This window comes from Ranitomeya variabilis, chromosome 1 (genome assembly GCF_051348905.1).
Source record: "Ranitomeya variabilis isolate aRanVar5 chromosome 1, aRanVar5.hap1, whole genome shotgun sequence".
Taxonomy (NCBI): Eukaryota; Metazoa; Chordata; class Amphibia; order Anura; family Dendrobatidae; genus Ranitomeya; species Ranitomeya variabilis.
Window position 1 is genome coordinate 790,421,729 of NC_135232.1, and position 27,852 is coordinate 790,449,580.

Sequence of the window (27,852 nt, forward strand, 5' to 3'; positions counted from 1 at the left end):
GGTACATGTGTGAGCTCCCACAGTCTCAGTGCCACATTATCACTGGTACATGTGTGAGGTCCCACAGTCTCAGTGCTACATTATCACTGGTATAGCGTGAGCTCCCACAGTCTGTGCCACATTATCACTGGTACATGTGTGAGGTCCCACAGTCTCAGTGCTACATTATCACTGGTATAGTGTGAGCTCCCACAGTCTCAGTGCCACATTATCACTGGTACACGTGTGAGCTCCCACAGTCTCAGTGCCACATTATTACTGGTACATGTGTGAGCTCCCACAGTCTCAGTGCCACATTATCACTGGTACATGTGTGAGGTCCCACAGTCTCAGTGCTACATTATCACTGGTATAGTGTGAGCTCCCACAGTCTCAGTGCCACATTATCACTGGTACACGTGTGAGCTCCCACAGTCTCAGTGCCACATTATCACTGGTATAGCATGAGCTCCCACAGTCTCAATGCCACATTATTACTGGTATAGTGTGAGCTCCCACAGTCTCAGTGCCACATTATCACTGGTACATGTGTGAGGTCCCACAGTCTCAGTGCTACATTATCACTGGTATAGTGTGAGCTCCCACAGTCTCAGTGCCACATTATCACTGGTACACGTGTGAGCTCCCACAGTCTCGGTGCCACATTATCACTGGTATAGCGTGAGCTCCCACAGTCTCAATGCCACATTATTACTGGTATAGTGTGAGCTCCCACAGTCTCAGTGCCACATTATCACTGGTACGCGTGTGAGCTCCCACAGTCTCAGTGCCACATTATTACTGGTACACGTGAGCTCCCACAGTCTCAGTGCCACATTATCACTGGTATAGTGTGAGCTCCCACAGTCTCAGTGCCACATTATCACTGGTACACGTGTGAGCTCCCACAGTCTCAGTGCTACATTATCACTGGTATAGTGTGAGCTCCCACAGTCTCAGTGCCACATTATCACTGGTATAGTGTGAGGTCCCACAGTCTCAGTGCCACATTATCACTGGTATAGTGTGAGCTCCCACAGTCTCAGTGCCACATTATCACTGGTACACGTGTGAGCTCCCACAGTCTCAGTGCCACATTATTACTGGTACACGTGAGCTCCCACAGTCTCAGTGCCACATTATCACTGGTACACGTGTGAGCTCCCACAGTCTCAGTGCTACATTATCACTGGTATAGTGTGAGCTCCCACAGTCTCAGTGCCACATTATCACTGGTACACGTGTGAGCTCCCACAGTCTCAGTGCCACATTATCACTGGTACACGTGTGAGCTCCCACAGTCTCAGTGCCACATTATCACTGGTATAGTGTGAGCTCCCACAGTCTCAGTGCCACATTATCACTGGTACACGTTTGAGCTCCCACAGTTTCAGTGCTACATTATCACTGGTATACGTGTGAGGTCCCACAGTCTCAGTGCTACATTATCACTAGTATAGTGTGAGCTCCCACAGTCTCAGTTGTACATTATCACTGGTATACGTGTGAGGTCCCACAGTCTCAGTGCTACATTATCACTGGTATAGTGTGAGCTCCCACAGTCTCAGTGCCACATTATCACTTGTACACGTGTGAGCTCCCACAGTCTCAGTGCCACATTATTACTGGTACACGTGAGCTCCCACAGTCTCAGTGCCACATTATCACTGGTATAGTGTGAGGTCCCACAGTCGCAGTGCCACATTATCACTGGTATAGTGTGAGCTCCCACAGTCTCAGTGCCACATTATCACTGGTACACGTGTGAGCTCCCACAGTCTCAGTGCCACATTATTACTGGTACACGTGAGCTCCCACAGTCTCAGTGCCACATTATCACTGGTATAGTGTGAGCTCCCACAGTCTCAGTGCCACATTATCACTGGTACACGTGTGAGCTCCCACAGTCTCAGTGCTACATTATCACTGGTATAGTGTGAGCTCCCACAGTCTCAGTGCTACATTATCACTGGTATACGTGTGAGCTCCCACAGTCTCAGTGCTACATTATCACTGGTACATGTGTGAGATCCCACAGTCTCAGTGCCACATTATCACTGGTACACGTGTAAGCTCCCACAGTCTCAGTGCCACATTATCACTGGTACACGTGTGAGCTCCCACAGTCTCAGTGCCACATTATCACTGGTACACGTGGGAGCTCCCACAGTTTCAGTTCTACATTATCACTGGTACACGTGTGAGCTCCCACAGTCTCAGTGCCACATTATTACTGGTACACGTGAGCTCACACAGTCTCAGTGCCACATTATCACTGGTATAGTGTGAGCTCCCACAGTCTCAGTGCCACATTATCACTGGTACACGTGTGAGCTTCCACAGTCTCAGTGCCAAATTAACACTGGTATAGAGCGAGCTCCCAGTCTCAGAGCCATATTATTACTGGTACACGTGTGAGCTCCCACAGTCTCAGTGCCACATTATTACTGGCACATGTGTGAGATCCTACAGTCTCAGTGCCACATTAACACTGGTACATGTCCGAGATCCCACATTCAGTGCCACATTATCACTGTCACATGTGTGAGATCCCACATTCTCAGTGCCACATTATCACTGGCACATGTGTGAGATCCCACATTCTCAGTGCCACATTATCACTGGCACATGTGTGAGATCCCACATTCTCAGTGCCACATTATCACTGGCACATGTGTGAGATCCCACATTCTCAGTGCCACATTATCACTGGCACATGTGTGAGATCCCACATTCTCAGTGCCACATTATCACTGGCACATGTGTGAGATCCCACATTCTCAGTGCCACATTATCACTGGTACATGTGTGAGATCCCACATTCTCAGTGCCACATTAACATTGGTACATTTGTGAGATCCCACATTCTCAGTGCCACATTATCACTCGTACAGTACATGTGTGAGATCCCACATTCTCAGTGCCACATAATCACTGGTACACGTGCGAGATCCTACATTCTCAGTGCCACATTAGCATTGGTACATTTGTGAGATCCCACATTCTCAGTGCCACATTAGCATTGGTACATGTCCTAGATCCCACATTATCAATGACACATTAAGGGTGCTCTGATTTATAAAGGACGTATTATTCTGCAACACTGCATATGCCAATGAAGCTGGTCTAGTCCAGCGGGGACGGCCAGCCTCACACTAGTCCTGCCTTGGATCTTGTAATGTCACCTGTCTGGGTGTGATTGGAAGCATTGCTGCAATCTTTAAGTTGGGAGACCCGCTGATGAAGAGTGTCTCTAATAGTCCTACTTCTTTGACATAAGCGGCACTGCAGATTAAAATTTTGTTTTTTAAACCATTCCATCTGTACTACTTAAGAGACAGAATATATGATGTGTCATAAGTACCGCTATAGTAGTGGGTTTCAACAATTATTGAACTTTTACAAGTTCCATTTAAAGGGGTTGTCCAATGGAAATAAGTTATTTCCTATCCACAGGACAGGCGAGAACTTGTCGATCATTTGCGCTCTATAATTCCCCATGGGGGTGTCAAGCTGTGCACTCAACTTTTTCATGCAGCCCCAGATAATGAATGGAGTAACATTTGAGCATCCGCCCTGCTGGTATATGTTGTAAAGGGGATAAAATTGCCTCATTCTGCTGATCGATGTTGGTCCCAGCAGTCGTAAATCAACTGACCAGTAAGCTAATCGTACAATCCCTTTAAATCTCATTTATTGCTTAATAACACTGTCAAAATAATTGTATTTTCTGAACCCTAATGATGCCAGCATGCAGTGGTCTAACAATTCCACTATGGCACAGTTCTGGGCATTATTTGATTTTGTCCAGAATACAATTCTCTCCCTGAGTACTCCATGTGTACTTTCCTCACTATAAGGCCTCGTGCACACATAGTGTATTTGATGAGTTTTTTTTTTACCTAAGTATTTGTAAGCCAAAACCAAGGGTGGAACCAGGGCCGCCATCAGGGCATTACTGCCTTTACTGGCATACGGGCCTGGTGAGCAGAAGTGAGGAAGGGTGGCACGGACAGAACCCTCCCCTCTTTTTGCTTCGGCTCACCGGATCCCAGGGGCAAGATTATGCCGGTTCAGTAACTGAAAGTGCGTCCTCGTACAAACATTTAGTTAAAATCTATTGCCAAGCGGAAAGCCAATGGCTTCCTGCACTGCAATTGTTAACAGCCGCCAGGTGATCACAAGCCAGCAGCAGATGGCGGTGCACACGTTGCTGGCGTATGATGTTACTGTCAGGTGCCGGCGTATCCACGCCTCAAATGGATGAGGGAGAGGCCGTCGTTGGACACCAGGTAAGGAGAAACTTTTTTTTCTTTTAGTTTTGGTACTGAAATATGGGAAAATGATTGAGACATCATAGGGGGCAGGATGGAGACATCATAGGGGGCAGGATGGAGACATCATAGGGGGCAGGATGGAGACATCATAGGGGGCAGGATGGAGACATCATAGGGGGCAGGATGGAGACATCATACGGGGTCAGGAATGAGACCCAAGGGGGCAATGGTGAAGGATATTTTATTTTTGAAGATACTGTTTTCAGTTAGGGGTCCTGTTACTGTCGGTGTGGCACATGTCACTTTTTCTGTTCATCTGGTGTAGTGACAACACCACCTGAGAGAGGGGATCCATCCTTCAGGAACAGGAAACCTACAGATACAAAAGGGCAGCACCTCTCCCACGCATCAGTTGGTTTCCTGTTCCTGGAGGACAGGATGCCCTACAGATCGTCCATTTCTCGATCATCAGGAATCCCAGGCCGGCTGACCATCCAAGGTAGTGGGGGGGGTCTCTTACCTCGGTCAGTGTGGGGTCCCTGGAAGCGCCACAGTGGGCCCCAGGCAGGGTTCCACGACATTGTGTGGAGCGGGGTCCGGAGGGTGGCCGTCTCCAGAGCCGGCTCCGGTAGGTAAGTATCCCCCCCGGGTCCGTCCTGGTCCTCTTGGTGCCGGTCGTCCTGCGGTCCGGGCTGTCATCTGGCGCCGGCCGGGTGGTGTGCACGGAGCTGGAGTTATGCCAGGCCAAGCCTTGGCGCCGCGCCGCTGTCCTCCTGCACGTCCCCGCGTGTTCATTTGAGCACCGGAAGTGGCTTGGGGAAGCTGCTCCGGGCCGGAAGTCGGGTGCCGGCCGGCCTCTCTTGTGGGCACCGCCAGGTCGCAGCGACGCGGGAGCGAGCACGGTGGGGGCGGGGCGCAGTAGGGAGGACTGTGGAGCATTCCGAATGGGGGGCGGGATCCCTGCTCACCCAGATTCCGGGGGAGGGCTACAAAAAGCCACAAACGCTGCAGGACTGCTTTTGGCCCATTGCAGCAATGGATGAGCCGGAAGCTCCCGTGGTCCAGTTGGAGCAGGAACGTGCCTCAGTGAGGTCCCATGCAAACCCCCAGCTGAAAAATCGAGGACGAAGTGGGCAGCCAAGCCGCAAAAGTTCCTCCAGGCTGAAGGACCCAGCTTGCGCCCCCCGTGATCCGGTACCTACCGCTACTGCTTGGGTAAGAGATCTTCGTGAATGTACCCTGATGCAGTGTTTCCCTTATATTTTCTTTCTCTAGGGGAAGAAATGCTCTGGTAAAATAAAAAACAGGGAATATGCCCTTTGCAGTTGTTACTTGCCAGACGAAGAATATTCTTCAGAGGCCTGTGCCTCTTCTTCTGCATCGTCTTCAGAAGAGGACTCCAACCGTTTTTGCTTGGCCCTAGATCAAATGGACAAATTGGTCAAATCAGTAAGGTCTACTATGGGGGTAGCTGACACGAAACCGGAACTTTCAGCACAGGACCTGATGTTCGGCGGCCTAGACCCAAGGAAATGCAAATCTTTACCACTAAAGTCCAAAATTTGATAAATAGAAATGGAAGAAGCCAGAAAAAAGGGGCTCCCTACCACCGGCCTTCAAACGGAGATATCCCTTCGAGGACCCCTTGGTGAACAGATGGGATAAAGCCCCAAAGCTGGACGCAGCTGTGGCTAAAGCCTCCAAAAAATCCTCCATTCCCTTTGGTGATATGGCCTCCTTAAAAGATCCGCTGGATAAGAAAGCGGACTCATTTCTGAAAGGGACATGGGAAATGTCAGTTGGCGCCCTAAGGCTACGTTCACATTTGCGGTCAGCGCCGCAGCGGCGCCGCATGCGTCATGCGCCCCTATATTTAACATGGGGGCGCATGGACATGCGGTGCACTTGCGTTTTGCGCCGCATGCGTCACTGCGGCGCCCGCGTCCGGGCGCAGAGGACGCAGCAAGTCGCATTTTTGCTGCGTCCAAAATCAATGAAAAAAAGGACGCATGCGGCGCAAAACGCAGCGTTGTGCATGCGTTTTGCTGCGTTTTTGTTTGCGTTGTGCGTTGCGGCGCCGACGCTGCGGCGCACAACGCAAATGTGAACGTAGCCTTAGACCAGCTGTGGCTGCTACATGCACAGCCAGATCCATGATGGTCTGGCTGGACTAGCTTGAATCCCAGCTAGAGGATGGAGCCCCGAGAGAATCCATCCTGAAGTCCCTGCCAATAATTCAGAACGTCACAGCCTTCTTAGACAATGCTTTGGCAGACTCGGCAAGGATGGCGGCCAGGGCCGCAGGACTATCAAATGCAGCTCAAAGAGCTCTGTGGTTGAAGTGTTGGCCAGGGGACATCCAGGCCAGATCCCGTCTCTGCTCCATTCCGTGTGAGGGAGAATATCTGTTCGGCCCAGTTCTGAACAATCTTTTGGAAAAAGCTGGGGACGATAAAAAGAAATTCCTCAGTCTGCCGACCCTTCTCATAGATGTCCCTTCACCAGGAAAATATATTTTCGTAGAAGGTCGTCCAGAGATCGAGGGAGCTGGGATGAAAAAAGGAGAGGTACTGGATTCATGTTTGGAGGTGGGGGGTGCCAGGAAGGAGCATCTCGTGAGGCTAAGAAGCCACCCATATGACTAGCTGCACCGGAATGAGGTAGGCTAACTGCCTTCTACCCGACCTGGTCCCCGATTTCCAATAGCAGCTGGATCCTGGGGTTGATAGCCACAGGACTACAGATAGAATTTTCCTGTGTCCCCCAAAACAGGTTTATGATTACCCCACTCAGATCTTTCCCATCAAAGCTGGCGGCCCTGGAGGCCGAAATTCATGACCTATGCAGCTAAAAGGTCCTGTCAGAAATGCTGGAGGAAGAAAGGGGCAGATGTTTCTACTCCCCTCTGTTCCTAGTCCGTAAACCAGATGGCTCATTTAGGACTATAATAAATCTTAAAGCCCTTAATGAATTTCTGGTCATACGGCTGTTCAAAATGGAAACAATTCCACAATAAAATTGTTGTTTGAAAACTGCTTTATGGTGGTATTAGATCTGAAAGACGCCTACTACCATATACCCATTCATGCAGCTCACCAGCGATTCCTTAGAGTGGCAATTTATTTAGAAGGGTCGGTCCGGTATTTCCAATATGTTGCCCTTCCCTTTGGTATTGCAGTCGCCCCCCGAGTATTCACTAAAGTTATAGCTGAGGTTATGGCCCATCTGCGTGAGTCAGACATTCTGGTGATCCCCTTACCTTGATGACTTCCTTATTATAGGGAAAACAGCGGAACATTGTTTGGAGCAATTACAAAAAGTAATGTCTGCCCTGGAGCGGTTAGGGTGGCTGCTAAACATCAAAAAATCCCGGCTGCAGCCCATGAGAGTTCAGCAATTCTTAGGCCTAATCTTAGATTCCCAGATTCAGGAATGCCGTCTGCCTCCTAAACACCTCCAATAACCCAACCATGTCCCTCAGGAAAGCCTCTTTTGGTCTCTCTCTCGTCCTGTATTCCCGTGGTCCAGTGGGCCTAGTTCCATGCAAGGAAACTACAGGGCGAGGTTTTGTTACACCAGAAAATTTGGGGGGGTTTACCTAGAAGGCCAGCTGACTTTATCCCGAAACGCTATAAAATCCCTCGATTGTTTCCTACTAGCCACCAATCTATCCAGAGGGGTGCCCTGGGAATATAACATAACCTGTATAGTCACCACGGACGCAGGCCCTTCCGGTTGGGGGGCTCATATGGGTGAGGTTTTAGTCCAGGGACTATGGGAGCATCATCAGGTAGAGATGTCTTCTAACCTGAAAGAAATAACAGCAGTGGAACAGGCTGCTATAAGACTCCTTGTGTATCTACAGGGTCATCACGTACGAGTAGCCTCGACAATCAGGTCACCGTGGCGTATATCAGTCACCAAAGTGGGACTCGTTCCAGACCCCTGATGAATGTAGCAGAACGTTTGTTCCAACTGGCAGAACAGCATTTTCTGTCTTTAACCACTCTGCATATAAAAGGAAGAGAGAACACTACAGCAGATTACTCAAGCCGCAATCTTCTAAAACAAGGGGAATGGTCCTCAAAAACCTCCTTCTTTGACCTGATTGTGCAAAAGTGGGGTCAACCAGATTATATTATGCTCACCCAGGGGCGGTCCTGCTGCGGACTGTGTCCGATGGGCGTCACGGTCCGGCGCCTCCTATTTTCATACGATGACGTCCTCTTCTTGTCTTCCTGCCACGGCTCCGACATAGGCGTACTTTGCACTGTTGAGGGCAGAGCAAAGTACTGCAGTGCGCAGGCGCCGGAGAAGGTCAGAGAGTCCCAGCGCCTGCGCCCTGCAGTACTTTGCTCTGCCCTCAACAGGGCAGACAAAGTACGCCTGCGCAGGAGCCGCCGCAAGAAGTCAAGAAGAGGATGTGATCGTATGAAGATAGGAGGTGCCGGACCGCCCCTGGGTGAGTATAATATAACCTGTATTTCTTACCTTTCAGGTTACATCGGGGGCTTATCTACAGCATTACAGAATGCTGTAGATAAGCCCATGATGCCGGTGGCCTTAGCTCATACGATTTTTGGGGTGACAGATTCCCTATAAAAAGGAGAAATCCCTGGTAAAATTTAAACCCTTATAACTTCCTAACAAAACAAAATGTTGGTTCCAAGGTAAACATGTTGGAAATATTACTTATTACCGTATATACTCGAGTATAAGCCGACCCGAGTATAAGTCGACCCCCCTAATTTTGCCACCAAAAACTTGGAAAACTTATTGACTCGAGTATAAGCCTAGGGTGGAAAATGCAGCAGCTACCGGTGAATTTCAAAAATAAAAATAGATGCTCCATACCGTTCATTATGGCCCCATAGATGCTCCATATAAAGCTGTGCCACATATAATGCTCTGCACCGTTCATTATGGCTCCATAGATGCTCCATATAAAGCTGTGCCATATATAATGCTCTGCACCGTTCATTATGGCCCCATAGATGCTCCACATAAAGCTGTGCCACATATAATGCTCTGCACCTTTCATTATGGCCCCATAGATGCTCCACATAAAGCTGTGCCATATATAATGCTCTGCACCGTTCATTATGGTCCCATAGATGCTCCACATAAAGCTGTGCCATATAGAATGCTCTGCACCGTTCATTATGGCCCCATAGATGCGCCATAGAAAGCTGTGCCATATATAATATGCTCTGCACCGTTCATTATGGTCCCATAGATGCTCCACATAAAGCTGTGCCATATATAATGCTCTGCACCGTTCATTATGGTCCCATAGATGCTCCATATAAAGCTGTGCCATATATAATGCTCTGCACCGTTCATTATGGCCCCATAGATGCTCCACATAAAGCTGTGCCATATATAATGCTCTGCACCGTTCATTATGGCCCCATAGATGCGCCATAGAAAGTTGTGCCATATATAATGCTCTGCACCGTTCATTATGGTCCCATAGATGCTCCACATAAAGCTGTGCCATATATAATGCTCTGCACCGTTCATTATGGTCCCATAGATGCTCCATATAAAGCTGTGCCATATATAATGCTCTGCACCGTTCAGTATGGCCCCATAGATGCTCCATATAAATCTGTGCAATATATAATGCTGCTGCTGCAATAAAAAAAAAAAGACATACTCACCTCTCTTGCTGCCCGCAGCTCCTCAGCGTCCCGTCTCGGCGTCTCTCCGCACTGACTGTTCAGGCAGAGGGCGGCGCGCACACTAATACGTCATCGCGCCCTCTGACCTGAACAGTCACTGCAAGAGGACGGGAAGACAGAGCGGCGCCCGGCGTGTGGAACGTGGACAGGTAACTATGACATGCCTGCTCCGGCGCGGTCCCTGGCTCTTTATCCCGGACAGCTGGTCTCCGGGTGCCGCAGCCTCTTCCTCTGTCAGCGGTCACCGTTACCGCTGATTAGAGGAATGAATATGCGGCTCCAACCCTATGGGAGTGGAGTCCATATTCATAACTTTAATGAGCGGTCCCACGTGACCGCTGAACAGAGGACGAGCTGCGGCACCGAAGACCATGGGACGGGCAGGGGGAGCACCGGGACTAGGTGAGTATGCGACAGTCCTCTCTCCCCCTCACCCGCGGACCCCACCGCCGATCATGACTCGAGTATAAGCCGAGAGGGGCACTTTCAGCCCAAAAATTTGGGCTGAAAATCTCGGCTTATACTCGAGTATATACGGTAACTACTTTGTATGACATACTGTATCTCTGTAATGAAAGGGCATTAACATGTAAAATTGGAAAATTGCTACATTTTCACCAAGTTTTTTTTTTTTTTTTTCACAAATAAAAGCAAGTCATATCAAAGAAATTTTACCACTATCATGAAGTGCAATATGTCACGAAAAAACAATGTCAGAATCACCAGGATCCATTGAAGCATTCCAGAGTTATTGCCTCATAAAATGACAGTGGTCAGAATTGTAAAAATTGGCCGGGGTATTAATGTGTTAATCACCTTCGGGGGTTAAGGGTTTAAACACAAGTGTTTACCTATCAAAGTATGTGCGTTATTTAACCCCTTCGTGCCATGCGCCGTACTAGTACGGCGCTGCCGGCACTGCATTAGTGCCAGCCGCAGTACTAGTACGGCGCACCGATCAACGCGGTCTCGCACTGAGCGCCGCGGTGATCGGGTGCGGGTGTCAGCTGTATATGACAGCTGACACCCCGCAGCAATGCCCACGATCGGCGCTATCGCCGATCGCGGGCATTTAACCCCTCTGATGCCGCTGTCAATAGTGACAGCGGCATAGCATAGAGGGGGATCGCGCAGGGACGATGAGATCGCGCTGCTCCGGTGACCTGGAAGGAGTCCCCGGATCCAAGATGGCCGCGGGACTCCTTCCGGGTCATGAGATGACCCTGCTTGCCGGCGCCTGCTGAGAGCTGCTGAGTGCAGGCGCCGGCAAGCCTCTGCAAAGTGCCTGTCAGATTGGTGATCTGACAGAGTGCTGTGCACACTATCAGATCACCGATCTGTGATGTCCCCCCCCCCCCCCGGGACAAAGTAAAAAAGTAAAAAAAAAAAAATGTCCACATGTGTAAAAAAAAAAAAAGAAAAAAAAATTCCTAAATAAAGAAAAAAAAAAAAAAAATATTCCCATAAATACATTGCTTTATCTAAATAAAAAAAAAATCACACAATAAAAGTACACATATTTGGTATCGCCGCGTCCGTAACGGCCCCACCTATAAAACTATATCACTAGTTAACCCCTTCAGTGAACACCGTAAAAAAAAAAAAAAAAAAAACGAGGCAAAAAACAACGCTTTAGGGCTTGTTCACACGATCCTTTTTTCACTGCGGATTTTTCAGGTCCTTTTTTGGGAAAATCCGCAGTGAAAACCCGCGGTGCTTTTCTCCGCGGATTTGTGTCCTTTTTCTACTGCGGATTCCACTGCGGGTTTCCAACTGCAGTTTCCTATTGGTGCTGTTGGAAACCCGCAGCGGAATCCGCAGAAAGAATTGACATGGTACTTCTTTTTTTCTGCAGGCAAATCCGCGCGGAATTGCCTGCGAAAAAAAGGATCACACAGCGGATTTTGTTTTCCATAGGGTAACATTGTACTGTACCCTGCATGGAAAACTGCTGCGGATCCGCAGCTGCAAATCCGCTGCGGATCCGCAGCAAAAACCGCATCGTGTGAACATAGCCTAATTCTCATACCGCCAAACAAAAAGTGGAATAACACGCGATCAAAAAGACGGATATAAATAACCATGGTACCGCTGAAAACGTCATCTTGTCCCGCAAAAAAAAGCCGCCATACAGCATCATCAGCAGAAAAATAAAAAAGTTATAGCTCTCAGAATAAAGCGATGCAAAAACAATTATTTTTTATATAAAATAGTTTTTATTGTGTAAAAGCGGCAAAACATAAAAAAATTACATAAATGAGGTATCGCTGTAATCGTACTGACCCGAAGAATAAAACTGCTTTATCCTTTTTACCAAACGCAGAACTGTATAAACGCCCCCCCTAAAAGAATTTCAGGAATTGCTGGTTTTTGTTCATTCCGCCTCCCAAAAATCGGAATAAAAAGCGATCAAAAAATGTCATGTGCCCGAAAATGGTACCAATAAAAACGTCAACTCGTCCCGCAAAAAACAAGATCTCGCATGACTCTGTGGACCAAAATATGGAAAAATTATAGCTCTCAAAATGTGGTGATGCAAAAACTATTTTTTGCAATAAAAAGCGTCTTTTAGTGTGTGATGGCTGCCAATCATAAAAATCCGCCCAAAAAATGCTATAAAAGTAAATCAAATCCCCCTTCATCACCCCCTTATTTAGGGAAAAATAATAAAATTTTAAAAAATATATTTATTTCCATTTTCCCGTTAGGCTACTTTCACACTAGCGTCGGTATGGGGCCGTCGCGCTACCGACGCATACTGTGCAAGCGCCGCACAACGGGGGCAGCGGATGCTGTTTTTCCACGCATCCGCTGCCCCATTGTGAGGTGCGGGGAGGTGGGGGCGGAGTTCCAGCCGCGCATGCGCGGTCGGAAATGGTGGACCGTCGGCACAAAAAAAGTTACATGTAACGTTTTTTGCTGCCGGCGGTCCGCCACAACACGACGCAACCGTCGCACGACGGTTGCGACGTGTGTCAATACGTCGCTAATGTTAGTCTATGGGGGAAAAACGCATCCTGCAGATGACTTTGCAGGATGCATTTTTTCGCCAAAACGACGCATTGCGACGTATGCAAAAAAACGCTAGTGTGAAAGTAGCGCTAGGGTTAGGACTAGGGTTAAGGCTAGGGTTAGGGTTGGGGCTAGGGTTAGGGCTGGGGTTAGGGTTTCAGTTAGAATTGGGGAGTTTCCACTGTTTAGGCACATCAGGGGCTCTCCAAACGCGACATGGCGTCCGATCTCAATTCCAGCCAATTCTGCTTTGAAAAACTAAAACAGTGCTCCTTCCCTTCTGGGTTCAAAGTTCTCACAACACATCTAGATAAGTTCCGTGGGGGGTCTAGTTTCCAATATGGGGTCACTTGTGGGGGGTTTCTACTGTTTAGGTACATCAGGGGCTCTGCAAATGCAACGTGACACCTACAGACCAATCCATCTAAGTCTGCATTTCAAACGGCGCTCCTTCCCTTCCGAGCTCTGCCGTGCGCCCAAACAGTGGTTCCCCCCAATGTATGGGGTATTAGCGTACTCAGGACAAATTGGACAATAACTTTTGTGGTCCAATTTCTCCTGTTACCCTTGGGAAAAAAAAATTGCGGGCTAAAACATCATTTTGTGGAAAGAAAAAATGATTTTTTTAATTTTCACAGCGCTACATTCTAAACTTTAGTCAAACAATTGGGGGTTAAAAGTGCTCACCACACATCTAGATAAGTTCCTTAGGGGGTCTTCTTTCCAAAATGGTGTCACTTGTGGGGGTTTCCACTGTTTAGGCACATCAGGGGCTCTCCAAACGCGACATGGGTTCCGATCTCAATTCCAGCAAATCTTGCATTGAAAAGTCAAATGGCGCTCCTTCCCTTCCGAGCTCTGCCATGTGCCCAATCAATGGTTTACCCCAACATGTGGGGTATCGGCGTACTCAGGACAAATTGTACAATGACTTTTTTGGTCCAATTTCTCCTCTTACCCTTGGTAAAATAAAACAAATTGGATCTGAAGTAAAAATTTTGTGAAAAAAAAGTTAAATGTTCAATTTTTTTTAAAGATTTCAAAAATTCCTGTGAAGCACCTGAAGGGTTAATAAACTTTTTGAATGTGGTTTTGAGTACCTTGAGGGGTGCAGTTTTTAGAATGGTGTCACTTTTGGGCATTTTCTGTCATATAGACCCCGCAAAGTCACTTCAAATATGAGGTGGTCCGTAAAAAAAATGGTTTTGCAAATTTTGTTGCAAAAATGAGAAATCGCTGGTCAACTTTTAACCCTTATAACTCCCTAACAAAAAAAAAATTATGTTTCCAAAATTGTGCTGATGTAAAGCAGACATGTGGGAAATGTTGTTTATTAACTATATTATGAGATATAACTCTCTAATTTAAGGGCATAAAAACTAAAAGTTTGAAAATTGCTAAATTTTCATAATTTTCGAAAAATTTTTGTTTTTTCACAAATAAATGCAAGTCATATCGAAGAAGTTTTACCACTATCATGAAGTACAATATGTCACGAGAAAACAGTCTCAGAATCAGCAGGATCCGTTGAAGCGTTTTAGAGTTATGACCTCATAAAGTGACAGTGGTCAGAATTGTAAAAATTGGCCCTGTCACTTAGGTGAAAACAGGCTTCGGGGTGAAGGGGTTAAAGAGGACCTAGCGCCCAGTCAAAAGTGGCAATTTTTTGCTCTTCTTTTTTCTTGCGATTATATTTGAAGGGGGTTGTTTTTGTTTTTTAAATCTCCCATATGATTCCAAAGAGATGGGCCTTTTTAGTTTGTGCTATTTTTATGGCCTTTATCAAAGGGACTTTATTACAGGGTAGTAATACAGAGCCACCTAAAGACAAGAACCCCGAGAATCTTCACGGTGGGTCAATGTATGTCGGCTTATAAAAATCCAACCTGTGCATTGAGTTCCCCTCAAATATGAATCGCCGATATGGGTAGAATGTTACCTTCTAGCATCTCCTGAAGTTGAAGCATAATATTCTGGATCTTGCCCCCTCTTGGTGATTCTAATGTCGTTTTGTTGTCGGACGTGACATGACATCTCGCTTCCAAGTCTGAAGAAATAGCACCCTGACAACCACTAACAGTAACTTCAGATTAGAAGAAATTATAGAGTGGGATTTATCCCAAGTGCATTACACTGAACTTGTGAGTCCATGTGAGCCCTTACCCTGTGGGGCTGACATTTGTTGATTATCCATGGGATTCCCTTTGATAGATTTTGAATATTCAACACCCGTCTTAACTGTTGGTAAATATTCAGGGGGATAATAATTTTGCTTTGAAAAGGCTGAAATTCTGGTTCCATAGGCTTAAAATCATGGACTTCAGAGGCTTTAAGTGAGCTTGTACCCACCGTTTTGCTTGAATTCAATCTGTTAAGATTCCTAGAATTGACATTGCCTTCCTGACCAACATAGGGATTGGTGATGAAATTCCTTATCCTTAGGGAAATCTTTTTTTTTTTTCCTCATGAAGGAACATTTTCATAAGCTTTTTGTTCAGTAAAATCCCAAGAAAATATGACCATGAAGAGAGATTACCCAGTTTTTTTGAAGATTTATTATCCATGAGAGACAAGACAGGATATTTATCACTTGTTTGACCTGGGCTCGATATTTCTCCATTGTGGGTGCCACTATCAAAAGATCATCGAAATAGGGAATACAGAGAATGTCTTTCTCTTATTTTCTGCTATTTCTGCCTTGTTCTAGGTAAATATTTAGGGAACTAAAAATATTCCAAATGGCAGGACTTCGTACTGGAATTTACATTTTCCCCTCTGAATAATATTGGAACCCGCAAGAATTTTTGATAATGAGCCTTTATATTCAGGACTGACATAAAGCAGTCCTGAAAAAGAAGGTGTAGTGTCTACCTCATAGTCTCCGTCTTCATTTTTTGTATACCAGATATTTGTATAGACATTTAGGTTTATAATCATTCTTAATTCCACATTTAGTTTTTTTTTCTATAAACAAGTTGGCATGAACGGCAACAGTGTCATCAGTACAATTTTTGCAGAGCAATTTAGAATATAATGCGCATAACTTGGTTTTACCCATAGCACATTCCTTATGCTTAGTTTTTGCGGTACTCTTACTAAGTCTAACAATTTAACATAAAGCCAGCAAAGCTAGAATTAGAAACATGGAATAAAAGATTATTTTGGCTTACAGTCAACCACCCATACCCAGAATACAATGATAGAAGGGGATCAGGGGTCTCAATTAGCTTCTCCTGGACTCTCCATATTTTTAGTCCTTGTAGCCCCAATTGGTGACTGAGACTCACCTGACCATGCCTTCTTATAGTATATGTAATCACTGTGCGGCTAGTAATGATCTGGTCCTCCCATCTAACTGCAAAGTACCACTGACCTGGAGGCTGGACTGGAGTCCCATAAATCGATCTGCTCATCTCTACTGACCAATGATATTCCAGCTGTGCTGAAATTGAAATACCCCTTTTAAGTCAAGTTTAATCTTGTGTGCAAGTACTATGTGTCATGATCCAGTCCGGGGTTTGTTTCTGATTATTCTCTCCCAGGGGTGGTCATGCGGGGTTAATCTTCCTTGCCTCATTTTGGGATCCGTCTATTTCAGTCTGCTGTTACCTGTAAGCAGTGTCAGTTGTAGTTCCTGTCTCTGGCTTGAGCAGCTGACCCATTATACCCTGATTTGTCCTCTGCCCATTTACCTAGGTCCCGTTCCTGTGTTCCCCTGTAACTTCGCTCATTGCAGTTCTCGCTCTCTGTGTTGTGACCCCTTGGTATTTGACTCGGATTGTCCTCTGACCTGTGTGACTGTCTTGCGTCTCTGGCTTTCCTGCTCCCTATTGGCTCTGACTTCTTCGGCTTGTTTCTGACCACGTGTATTGCTGTGACCTCTGGTACTTCATTCCTTCTCTGTTGCTGATCCAGCTTTTTCTGACTACTCTTTCACCATCTAGTGGCTTCTGCCTGCTGCTCTGTTATTTCACTGTGAGTGTACCTGTTTTCCTTCACCCGCACCTCCTGGTGGATGTTGTGTGCTACTGCATTGCAACAGGCATTAAATTATAACTGACCAATTTATTTAGAGGGGTTTATTCATTTTTTTCTGGCTATGGATCCACTGCGCAATCTTGCTGACCAGGTGTCCAGTTTGACGCAGATTATGCGGGAATTGTCAGTGGAACATAGGGCCATACTCAATAACAGAAAGAGTTGACGGAGACTGTTAAAGCTGTGCATGGTGCCACCCCCAATGTCGTCAGTAGGTCAAGCGATTCAATAGATGTCGCCTTGCACTTTCCCGAACAGCAGGCATTACACAAAGTTTGTCCATTTAACTTGGATGCTACTTTGTAGTTGTATTTAACACCCCCCCCCAAAAAAAAAAATCTGAAGTTCTTATGTTTATATTATAAAGTGTATATATGAATGAATGTATTTATTATTCATTCCAATAGGTGTACCAACTTTTAACCTGCTGAAAGACAACAAAATGGAAGGTGAGTGTCACAAACAGTATGGATGACATTATGCAAGAGCAATTAGTGTTTTAACTGGGATAAGATAGTGGATCAATTGCATTTAGAAATTAACTTCTGTTTGTGTGGTCAATATGTATGATCTCCTTCCCCGTCTAAATACAAATTTCACTGGAGGCTGTGATCTGGTCTCTGAAATTGAGTGTTACAAAGCAGTTTTTGTATGTTCACAAAGAGCAGACACACATTTTCCACCTGTATTGTCGGTAAGAATATCCGCGGTGTAATAAGAGTATGTGAATATGCAGCAAAATCTGCAACACCAGAAAAAAAAACCACTTTGTGTTAAGTTTCTGCAAAAATAAAAAAATACTAGCGTATCAATGTGTGCTTCCGTGACTCTATTCTCTGGTTCCCTGCTGGTCTCTGTATAATGGCCTTTCTTTTTATATTATTTAGCCCAATCCAAAATGGCAAATCAGTAGACAAATCGGCATCAAAATATGCACAACATAATGTTGATTTTCTACTTCTGGTATTATTACAGTTTCTTGTGCAGTTCCTCAGTATATTTTCCACAGCAATTCTGCCCTGTTTCCCATACCTGTGACATAGATGTCAGCTAAACATCTGTCTTTCCCAACTTCACTCACATGTTTTTAATGGGGATAGATGAGAAAGCCACTGCCAGAAATATTTGGCGCTTCATGCTTATGCTATTCATCGTCTACCACGCATGCATTGATACATTTGGAGTTGCTAGTTTCTAGTGTATAGGTCTAAGCTCTTATGCCAGGCAGAGTGGCAAAAAAGTGAATGATTAGTGGGGTGCAAGAGCTAGACTTCCATCTGACTTTGATAGTCTATTCTCTCACCAGACATAAAAAAGCGACTGTCCAGCACTTGCTCTCAGGGCTGTGGAGTCTATGAGTCGTGGAGTCAGAGTTTCAGCACATTTTGGTGGAGTCTGAGTTGGAGTCGGTGTAAAATGGACCGACTCCTAAAATATATAATAAATTGGGTACAGTAGTTCAATGCAGTACGTGGGGAATATTTTTATCATAAGAATTTGGGAAAGTTATGAAATGTCATATAAATGTCTGTCCTATTCCTGATCTAAGGTCTAGACTTTTAGCTGAGATGAATCTGTGCTGCAGTTTATGTTCATGATAAGTAGTGAAGCTCCTTCTCTACAGATAAGGGGAAAAATAACAAACACACAGGGAAGGAATGCCTGCCTTTTATCTCAGAACTTCTGGAGTGAACAGGAAAGCAGGATTAAGGCAAGTACTTCTTAAAGCATATCTAAACTTTCAATAAACTGTGCATAAATCAGTACTCCAGTATATGTTGTCTCTGTATTCTTGATGTTTTAGTTTGTTTTTCCTCTTAGCTCATGTTTGGAGAAATTAGCTGCTCTGATGACTTATATACACTATACATAGAATATAAAGGGGAAAAACTAAAATTCAGAAATACAGTAACAGGATCGATGAGGACATATATATTTGTGTGCGTGTGTTCTGCAATATCATTCAGCACAAACATGCTCCCTCCCCTCTTCATAGACTGTGAAGAAATATGATGTGAAGCATTTAGTGAGCTGTACCCTGAGACAAGCCTGACATTAAAAGTTCAGCATAAAGCTATCTAACATATTTTACAACCTTTATACTTATCATCTGTCCTATTGATTTATGCAAAGATTGTTTTATTTATATCCTAAATTATACAGTGCATGATTCCCTATTCTTGCAAGACTTACAATAAACCTTATTTTTTACAGGACAATATTATTTTGAGAGCGAATTTACATAATTACAAAATGTCTAAGAAGCATCTCATGAAGTCAGCTGTATTTGAGCATTTTACAGTGACTCAAGATAAAAAAAAACATTTTGTGTGTCAGTGTATAAGTGACCCAGATGAAAACAAATGTTATGATGCCAAAAACAGGCAGTGATAAAAACGCTCCTTCAAGAGCTTCCAATCTAAGAAGACATTTACAACGCTGCCACCCAGAAGTTTACAAAGCTGTGATTGAAAAAGATCACAGCAGCACCAAGAAACCAGAGACCAGCACTTCCCACCAAGCAAAGGAGGAGGAAAGAGCGTCTTAAACATCAGTTACAAGATATTTTCTAAGTGACAGTTACTGTAACAATGACAGAAGATGTGTTTAAAAGACAGCTCATCGAGCTTGTTGTGAAGGACTGTGTACCTTTATCATTATTTGCACGACCAGCTTTACAGCTGTTAATGGAGAAATGACCCACAAACTTGATGTTTCTCTTGAAAGAGAAAGTATTAGAAAATTAGTGATTGAAGAAGCCCTTAACCAAAAGAAAGATCTTAAAAAGACTTGAGATGCTTTGTGTGTCTTAAAATGGATGACTGCACATGTCACAGAGTGAACTATTTTGCTATCAACGTTTGATATGTTTGTGACAACAAAAAAATTGTTACTAAGACGCTGGCAGTAAAAGATACTAACGCTCTTCACAGCAGCCAGTTTCTCTACACCTTAGTGGAAAAGTTCTGCAAGATTATGAACTCAAAAAAGAACAGGTTGTTGCTATTGTAACTGATAATGCTTCAAACATGATAAGTACAATTAAACTGAAGAATGAGAAAAATGAAGGTGAACAGCAGCTAGAAGAACATTTCACATTCAGAATGTTGGAGATGGTAGGCCACAGTCCTGTACCCATAACGGCAGGGGCGTAACTACCGCGGTCGCAGCGGTCGCCATTGCGACCGGGCCCCGCAGGTCAGGGGCCCCGGGCCGGCAGGTCTGAGCAGGGCCAGGCTGGCCATCGGGCACTTCTGGCAAATGCCAGAAGAGCCGATGCCAGTAGGGGCCGCTGCACTGTTCCTCCCCCGGAACCCCCCCAGTGCCGCCGCCGCCGCATTTAACTATACCGGCGTCTATGACACCGGTATAGTTCAATGCAATGATGGGAGGAGAGAGCGTCACCTGACGCTTCCTCTCCCATCATTCCCCGCTCTGCCTCTGACAGTACACTGCGGGTGCGCGATGACGTCATATCATCGCGCACCTGCAGTGTCCTGGGCAGACTGCAGCCGCCAGGAGCAGCGCGGGCAAAAGGAAAGGTGAGGAGAGTTTTTTTTTTTTTTTCTTTTTAACCGGACTGTGGGGCCATTATCGGGGGGGGGGGGGGATGGGATGAGATGAGATGAGATGTGGGCTGTGCTCTATATACCCCTGTGCGGGCTCTGCTGTATATACCCCTGTGGGGGCTGTGCTGTATATATCCCTGTGCGGGCTCTGCTGTATATATCCCTGTGCGGGCTCTGCTGTATATACCCCTGTGGGGGCTGTGCTGTATATATCCCTGTGCGGGCTCTGCTGTATATATCCCTGTGCGGGCTCTGCTGTATATACCACTGTGCGGGCTCTGCTGTATATAACACTGTGCGGGCTGTGCTCTATATACCACTGTGCGGGCTCTGCTGTATATAACACTGTGCGGGCTGTGCTCTATATACCACTGTGCGGGCTCTGCTGTATATAACACTGTGCGGGCTGTGCTGTATATACCACTGTGCGGGCTGTGCTGGATATACCACTGTGCGGTCTCTGCTGGATATACCACTGTGCGGTCTGTGCTGGATATACCACTGTGCGGTCTGTGCTGGATATACCACTGTGAGGGCTGTGCTGGATATACCACTGTGCGGTCTGTGCTGGATATACCACTGTGCGGTCTGTGCTGGATATACCACTGTGCGGTCTGTGCTGGATATACCACTGTGCGGTCTGTGCTGGATATACCACTGTGAGGGCTGTGCTGGATATACCACTGTGCGGTCTGTGCTGGATATACCACTGTGCGGTCTGTGCTGGATATACCACTGTGCGGTCTGTGCTGGATATACCACTGTGCGGGCTGTGCTCTATATACCCCCTGTGCTGGCTGTGCTGTATATACCCCTGTGCGGGCTGTGCTGTATATACCCCTGTGCGGGCTGTGCTGTATATACCCCTGTGCGGGCTGTGCTGGATATACCACTGTGAGGGCTGTGCTGGATATACCACTGTGCGGTCTGTGCTGGATATACCACTGTGCGGGCTGTGCTCTATATACCCCCTGTGCTGGCTGTGCTGTATATACCCCTGTGCGGGCTGTGCTGTATATACCCCTGTGCGGGCTGTGCTGGATATACCACTGTGAGGGCTGTGCTGGATATACCACTGTGCGGTCTGTGCTGGATATACCACTGTGCGGTCTGTGCTGGATATACCACTGTGCGGTCTGTGCTGGATATACCACTGTGCGGTCTGTGCTGGATATACCACTGTGCGGGCTGTGCTGGATATACCACTGTGCGGGCTGTGCTGGATATACCACTGTGCGGGCTGTGCTGGCACCCAACACCATGTTGCAGTGCAGGAGATTCCTGCAACAGTCCGAGGTGTATCTAGGGGAAGCGGGGCGGGGGAAGGTGGGGGGGTTGCGGGGGCGGGGGAAGGTGGGGGGGTAGGGGGGGGTAGGGGGGGGGCCCCATTTGGAAGTTCGCACCGGGGCCCATAACTTTGTAGTTACGCCACTGCATAACGGAGGAACAAACAGATATTACTACAGAAGAACAGCTAAATGATTCTTTACAATTTAGATGATCTTGTTGAAGCTGCTTCACATCTCTTTCCTATTCATCACATGTGCTGAGTTGTGCACACGCTGCAGCTGGCAATAATAGTCTGTAAGAGGGACATGCTGGAACTCTGATTAGCAAAGTGAAGAAATTGGCTATTGCTGCCAGAACCCCTAAAATTAATTCCATCTTGAAGAGACGTACTGGAAAAGGAGCAGTTGTGGATCAAGCCACTCGGTGGGGCAGCACCTATTTAACGATTGAGCGATTGCTTGACCTGAAAACCTTCCTTGTAGATATGGCCAACCCTCGGGTAACACTACATAAAGGTCAATGGACACAGGTGGCTGAATTGAAGGAATTTTTTCATCAACCATTTACAGTGACTAAAAAGTTACAAGCTGAGGATTTACCTCCTGGCATTTTTATAAAGGAGTGGAAGAATTTGTTGTTTTGCCTGTTCCAAAGAGGAGGTTTAATCGCAGATGGCATTGCTTCAATGAAACGGAGAGAGACACTGCTATTAGAAAATAAAATTCTTCTGGCAGCTGTTTATGTGGACCCGAGTCATTGTATATTGTTGGATGATCAACAGCTTACTAAAGGAAAAGAAGCTTTGATTGAGGTAGGAGTTAGTATGAGTGGGCTACAGGACGGCCAAGAGCAAGAGGACCCGGGTCCTGCCAGTGGTACTGTTGCCTTTCCTTTATCCTCATCAGATGAAGAGTTTGATTTCGACAAGTATTTGGACGACATGGAGCAGGTAAAGCGTTGCCGCAGGAAAAAAAATCCACTGCCATAGAAAACAGATTGACCATATTTCAGCAACATGTTTTACATGCTCTCAAAGTAGAAGAGTCCAATCGTTCATCAAAACTAACTGTGCACAAGGCAATTCCTTTATACTGTGAAATTGTTAGAGATGTCGCCCCATGTGGTTACTGCTTTGCCACCAACCTAAGTTAGTGTAGAGAGGTAGTTCTTTAGCCTTAAAAAAAATTAGGGCAGATTTGAGGTCATCTATAAAGGAGGATCTGATAGAGGCGATACTATTTCTCAGAACAAATTCATAGACTGCACAAATGTTATTCAGTACGTTTTTGTTGAAAACTTTTTTTTACACTTACTGCAGAGTGTATAATAAATTGTAAATATGAAAAAGTTTTTGTTCTAAAGTTGTATTCCAATAAATATATTGTATGTGCTATCTAAATGGCTTGATTATTGTATCATAATAGAAAATATTTAGAATTGAGAGTCCTCAGTAGTTGATACCTTTTAATTGTATTTTAATGGCCATTAAAAGGTATCAATCACTGAGGACTCTCAATTCTAAATATTTTTCTATCTACTGGCTAACACGGTACCAAGATATATATCTTTCCTGTATCATGTATCATAATAATGATTAAAGGCCTGATGTTACGATTTACCACAGTAAATTTGTCACTTAAACTGGAGCCATGCATGAGGGAATTGGAGTCGGAGATTTAGCCTACCGACTCCACAGCTCTGCTTGCTCTGACACCAGGTAAAAATATACATTGCAACCTTGTATTCATATTGTAGGAATTCTCCATATGCTATACAAGCATGTATCTGCATAAATGTACTTAGTACAACCAGGAGAACAGTATGCACTTAAGCTCCTTAATGACTCTACAAATGGCTATGTGGACCCATATACTCTAATCAAAAGGCACTTAGCCAAATAGGTCCATATATGCTAATAGCTTTTATTTTGAGCACTTTTCATTTGTTCTACGTTAAGGTCTCCTACCATTGAATGGGGTTATGATGTATATTTTTTTGTATCCTGATCATACTATTACAAAAAATGACTCTTTATATTTGAATTGCACTGCTTCCGCTGCACCTCTTGTTTAGACGAGGCACCTTTTAACTCCTTCATTTGTTTTTTTTTTAATTTTTAGTAAAATATTGTCTATTTTCTAATTCAGTTTAATCACTCCTTTATTCCAGATCCAGTTGATCTGGATTGTGTGTTATATACATCGATACGGAGTTTGGCCAGGTGGTATGGCCGGTTTCACATTCGCGTTTCTGTGCACAGCTTAGGCCTGCATACTTCTTTCCTTAAGATCTGCATAGATCTGCATGTGTCTTGCGTACCTATATTTAACATTGTGTATGCAGGGACATGCATTGCATGCGGATGCGTCCCCGTGCGTTGTTTTGACGTACCCTTCTGAACGCAACATGCCGTGCACAGAAATGCTAATGTGAAACCGGCCTAAAAAGGTTGTGGACTAATACAGTATGTATGCTCACTTTTTAATTTGCTACAGCATTTCTTCCTCTACCTGTTCAGCTATATTGGGAGGCTTGTAGCAAACTCCAATTAGCAGCTTTCCATTATTGCCATCCCTACACTGGTGTTAAGTTAGATTTAATAAAAATACACACCCAACCACCTTTTCTGTCTTTCCTGTCCTTTCTAAATGTAGTGTAACCCTCTATGTTTGTCATCCAGTTATGGCTTATGTCCTGCCAAGTTTCCGTAATGCCCACCACATCGTATTCTGTTGCTGACATAAGAGTCTCCGGTTCATTCATTTTGTTTGCAAGACTTCTTGCATTCGCCAGTAGACATTTAATACTATTAGCACATTTATTACTCCTTCTCACCTTCCTATGTTCTTTGCATGCCCCAGGCCCCCTAAATCCTCATTGACCCAAACTGTCTTACTCAGTCTACTCTAGCTATCCTGTGGTAGATTGGTTTACTCTGCTGCACGCCGAGGTAGTCACGGGAACACTGCGCCTTTAAGGATGCACTTGGTTTATTAGTTACAGCATAAACCAAGGTTTAAGCACCTTTTTTATTTAAAAATAAACACAGCACTCTGAGCAAAAACAGCAAAAGAAAACAGTAGGCCTTGCACTAGTGAGGGTCAGACCACTTAGGGTTAGCAAGACCACTTAGGGTTGGCAATGTCCTTGAACAAGCACCATGTGCACAAACACTCTCCTGGAGTCTTCTTCTCCAGGCTTTCAACAGCCTAGACTGTTCAGCTATTTAAGTCCAGACCATGTGACTCCTCACCCATGTGGCTGTCACATGACTGTGACATCACCAATGTCCTGTCAGCAAACGTCGGTGCCGATTCTGTTGGTGGAAATACAGTGGACTTTCTCCCCCCGATCTATGAATGTCCACTTAAAAAACAGCCCATAACATAACTTAACCCTCCCAACTCTTACTGTGCTGGAGGAAATAAAACTCTGGATTTCATATCACTGACGTCATTAGACGTAGTGAAACCTATATCCCATCCAGCGTTTTACCAATTACATATTGCCCCCCCCCCCTCTGCTCAAATCTGGGGGGGTGTGGCACCTTCACTTGCTAAACAAGTGAGTCTGGACAGGGCATCTGTGTTCTCATGCATCTTCCCTGGCCTGTGCTCGACATGAAAATTAAAATCTGCAGTGCTAAAAACCATCTAGTCACCCAGGCATTCTTTCCCTTCTTTTCCCTCATCCATCTCAGGGCGCATGATCTGATACTAATCTGAACTTAGGGCCTAGCAGGTAGTGCCTCGGTGTTAATCACCCATTTGATGGCCAAGCACTCTTTCTCCACAATGGCATTGTTCTTGTCACAGGAGGAGAGTTTCTTACTCTGGTATAGGACTGGATGTTCATCCCCATCTATTTCCTGGGACAGCACAGCTCCTAAACCAACTTTGGAGGCGTCAGTCTGGAGCACAAACTCCTTAGTGAAATCTGGTGCAACCAAGACTGGCTGTCTGCACAGGACGAGCTTCAACTCCTGAAATGCCAACTCAGCTTCAGCAGACCATTTGACTATCGTTGACTTTGTGCCCTTGAGAAGATCCGTCAGAAGGGCGGCTATCTTGGCGAAATTTGGGTTAAATCGGTGATAATATCCCACAATTCCCAGAAACACCCGAACCTGCTTTTTGAAGACTGACTGTGGCCACTTTTGGATTGCCTCCACCTTGTCTATCTGTAGCTTTATTTCACCCCTTCTGACCATGTAGCCCAAAGTATTTTGCCTCTTCTTTCCCTAGGGTGCACTTCTTTGGGTTTATGGTAAACATTGCCTTCCTTAGTGCATCCAGTACTGCCTGGACCTTCTGCAGATGATTTGCCCATTCCAGGCTGAAGATAATAATCTCTTGATTTATATAGCGCTAACATATTCCGCAGCGCCTTACAATTTGCACACATTATCATCGCTGTCCCTGATGAGGCTCACAATCTAAATTCCCTATCAGTGTGTTTTTGGAATGTGGGAGGAAACCAGAGTACCCGGAAGAAACCCACGCAAACACGGGGAGAACATATAAACTCCTTGCAGATGTTGTCCTTGGTGGGATTTGAACCCAGGACCCCAGCGTTGCAAAGCAACACTGCTAACCACTGAGCCACCATTCTGCCCCAACCACGATGTCGTCTAAATAAGCGACGGCTTACGCCTTGTGAGGGGCTAGGGATCCGGTCAATAGCCCGCTGGAAGCTGGCTGGGGTTCCTTGTAGACCTAATGGCACTCTGGTATACTGGAAGCATCTATCAGGTGTACAGACAGCCATTTCTCCTTGGCACTTGGGGACAGAAGAATCTGCCAGTACCCTTTCGTTAGGTCCAGGATGGTGATGTATCTAGCTGACCCTAGCTTCTCGATAAACTCATCAACCCGGGGCATTTGATACACGACAAACTTAGACACCTCATTTAGCTTCCTGTAATCGTCACAGAAGCGCCACTCTCCATCGGGCTTTGGTACAAGGACAAAAGGGCTGGACCAACCGCTCTTTGACTCCTCGATAATGCCCAGGCTCAACATTCTCCTCACCTCAAAAGAGATCACCTCGTGGTGACTAACTCTCGGGCTATGCTTCTGGCGGAGGAGTTTCAAAGGGGTACCGCCTCCGGGTACCGTGTTGCATAGTCCATCACCACTAGAATGTAGTGGTGCCCTCTGATGGACTTAACCAGGGGCCCAACAAGGTCCTTGGCAATCCTGTCAAATGGGATCTTTATAATGGACAATATCACTAGGGGACTTCAGAAATGGGACACGGGAGCTGTAAGCTGACAAGTAGGACAGGATCGGCAGTAGTTAATCTCCCTATGATACCCAGGCCAGTAGAATCTCCTAAGGACCCACTCTTGTGTATGGTCTACTCACATATGTTCACCCAAGATATGGGAATGGGCCAGGTCTAATACCCTACGCCTATAGGGACCCAATATGAACAACTGCTCTACCACTCTCTCAGCTTAGTGACCAGATACAGCAGTTCTCCATTTAATGCAAAATGTGGAAACCTGGTGTCAGCCCCGGCTTTTGGGCAACCCCATTTATCACGCTCACATTTTCCAATGCCCATTTTAGGGCAAGATCCCGCATTTGAGCAGTCCCAAAATTTTCACCAGAAATCCCCAGTTCCGGAATCTCTGCCTCACTGGTCACCTTCTTGTCCTTGTCACCAGCCAGGACACAAAAGGGGAACTCATGCACCTCCAACTGCGATGGGGTTTCCTCAGGGTTGAGCTGGCTTCTGTCTGTGACACTTGGTATCCCTGACTTCCCCTACAAGTCCCAGAACAGGCTAAAGTCCCACCCTATTATGACTGGGTGTAGCAAGTCCTTAACCACGCTGACCTCTTGCGACTCAACCCCACAGTTAGATTTTATACTCACTGAGGCAATGGGATAGACCTCGGTGTTTCCGTGGATACAGCGGATGTCCACGTTTTTCCCTGGGACCAACTGGTTGGGAGTGTGGCCCTTATCAGGGTCACCAAGCTCCCTGAGTCTAACA

The 27,852-nt window shown here is 45.8% G+C and overlaps 1 protein-coding gene across 3 annotated transcripts in view; it reads left to right on the forward strand.

Annotated features, from left to right (window-relative positions):
• SCAMP4 (secretory carrier membrane protein 4) overlaps nt 1–27,852 on the forward strand; it is a 121,193-nt gene that overhangs the window by 18,011 nt on the left and 75,330 nt on the right. For all 3 annotated transcript variants that reach the window (XM_077273035.1, XM_077273053.1, XM_077273044.1), the window contains exon 2: nt 17,398–17,439. In XM_077273035.1, coding sequence (XP_077129150.1) covers nt 17,433–17,439 — 7 coding nt within the window. In that variant the 5' untranslated portion in view covers nt 17,398–17,432. The remainder of the gene's footprint in view (nt 1–17,397; nt 17,440–27,852) is intronic.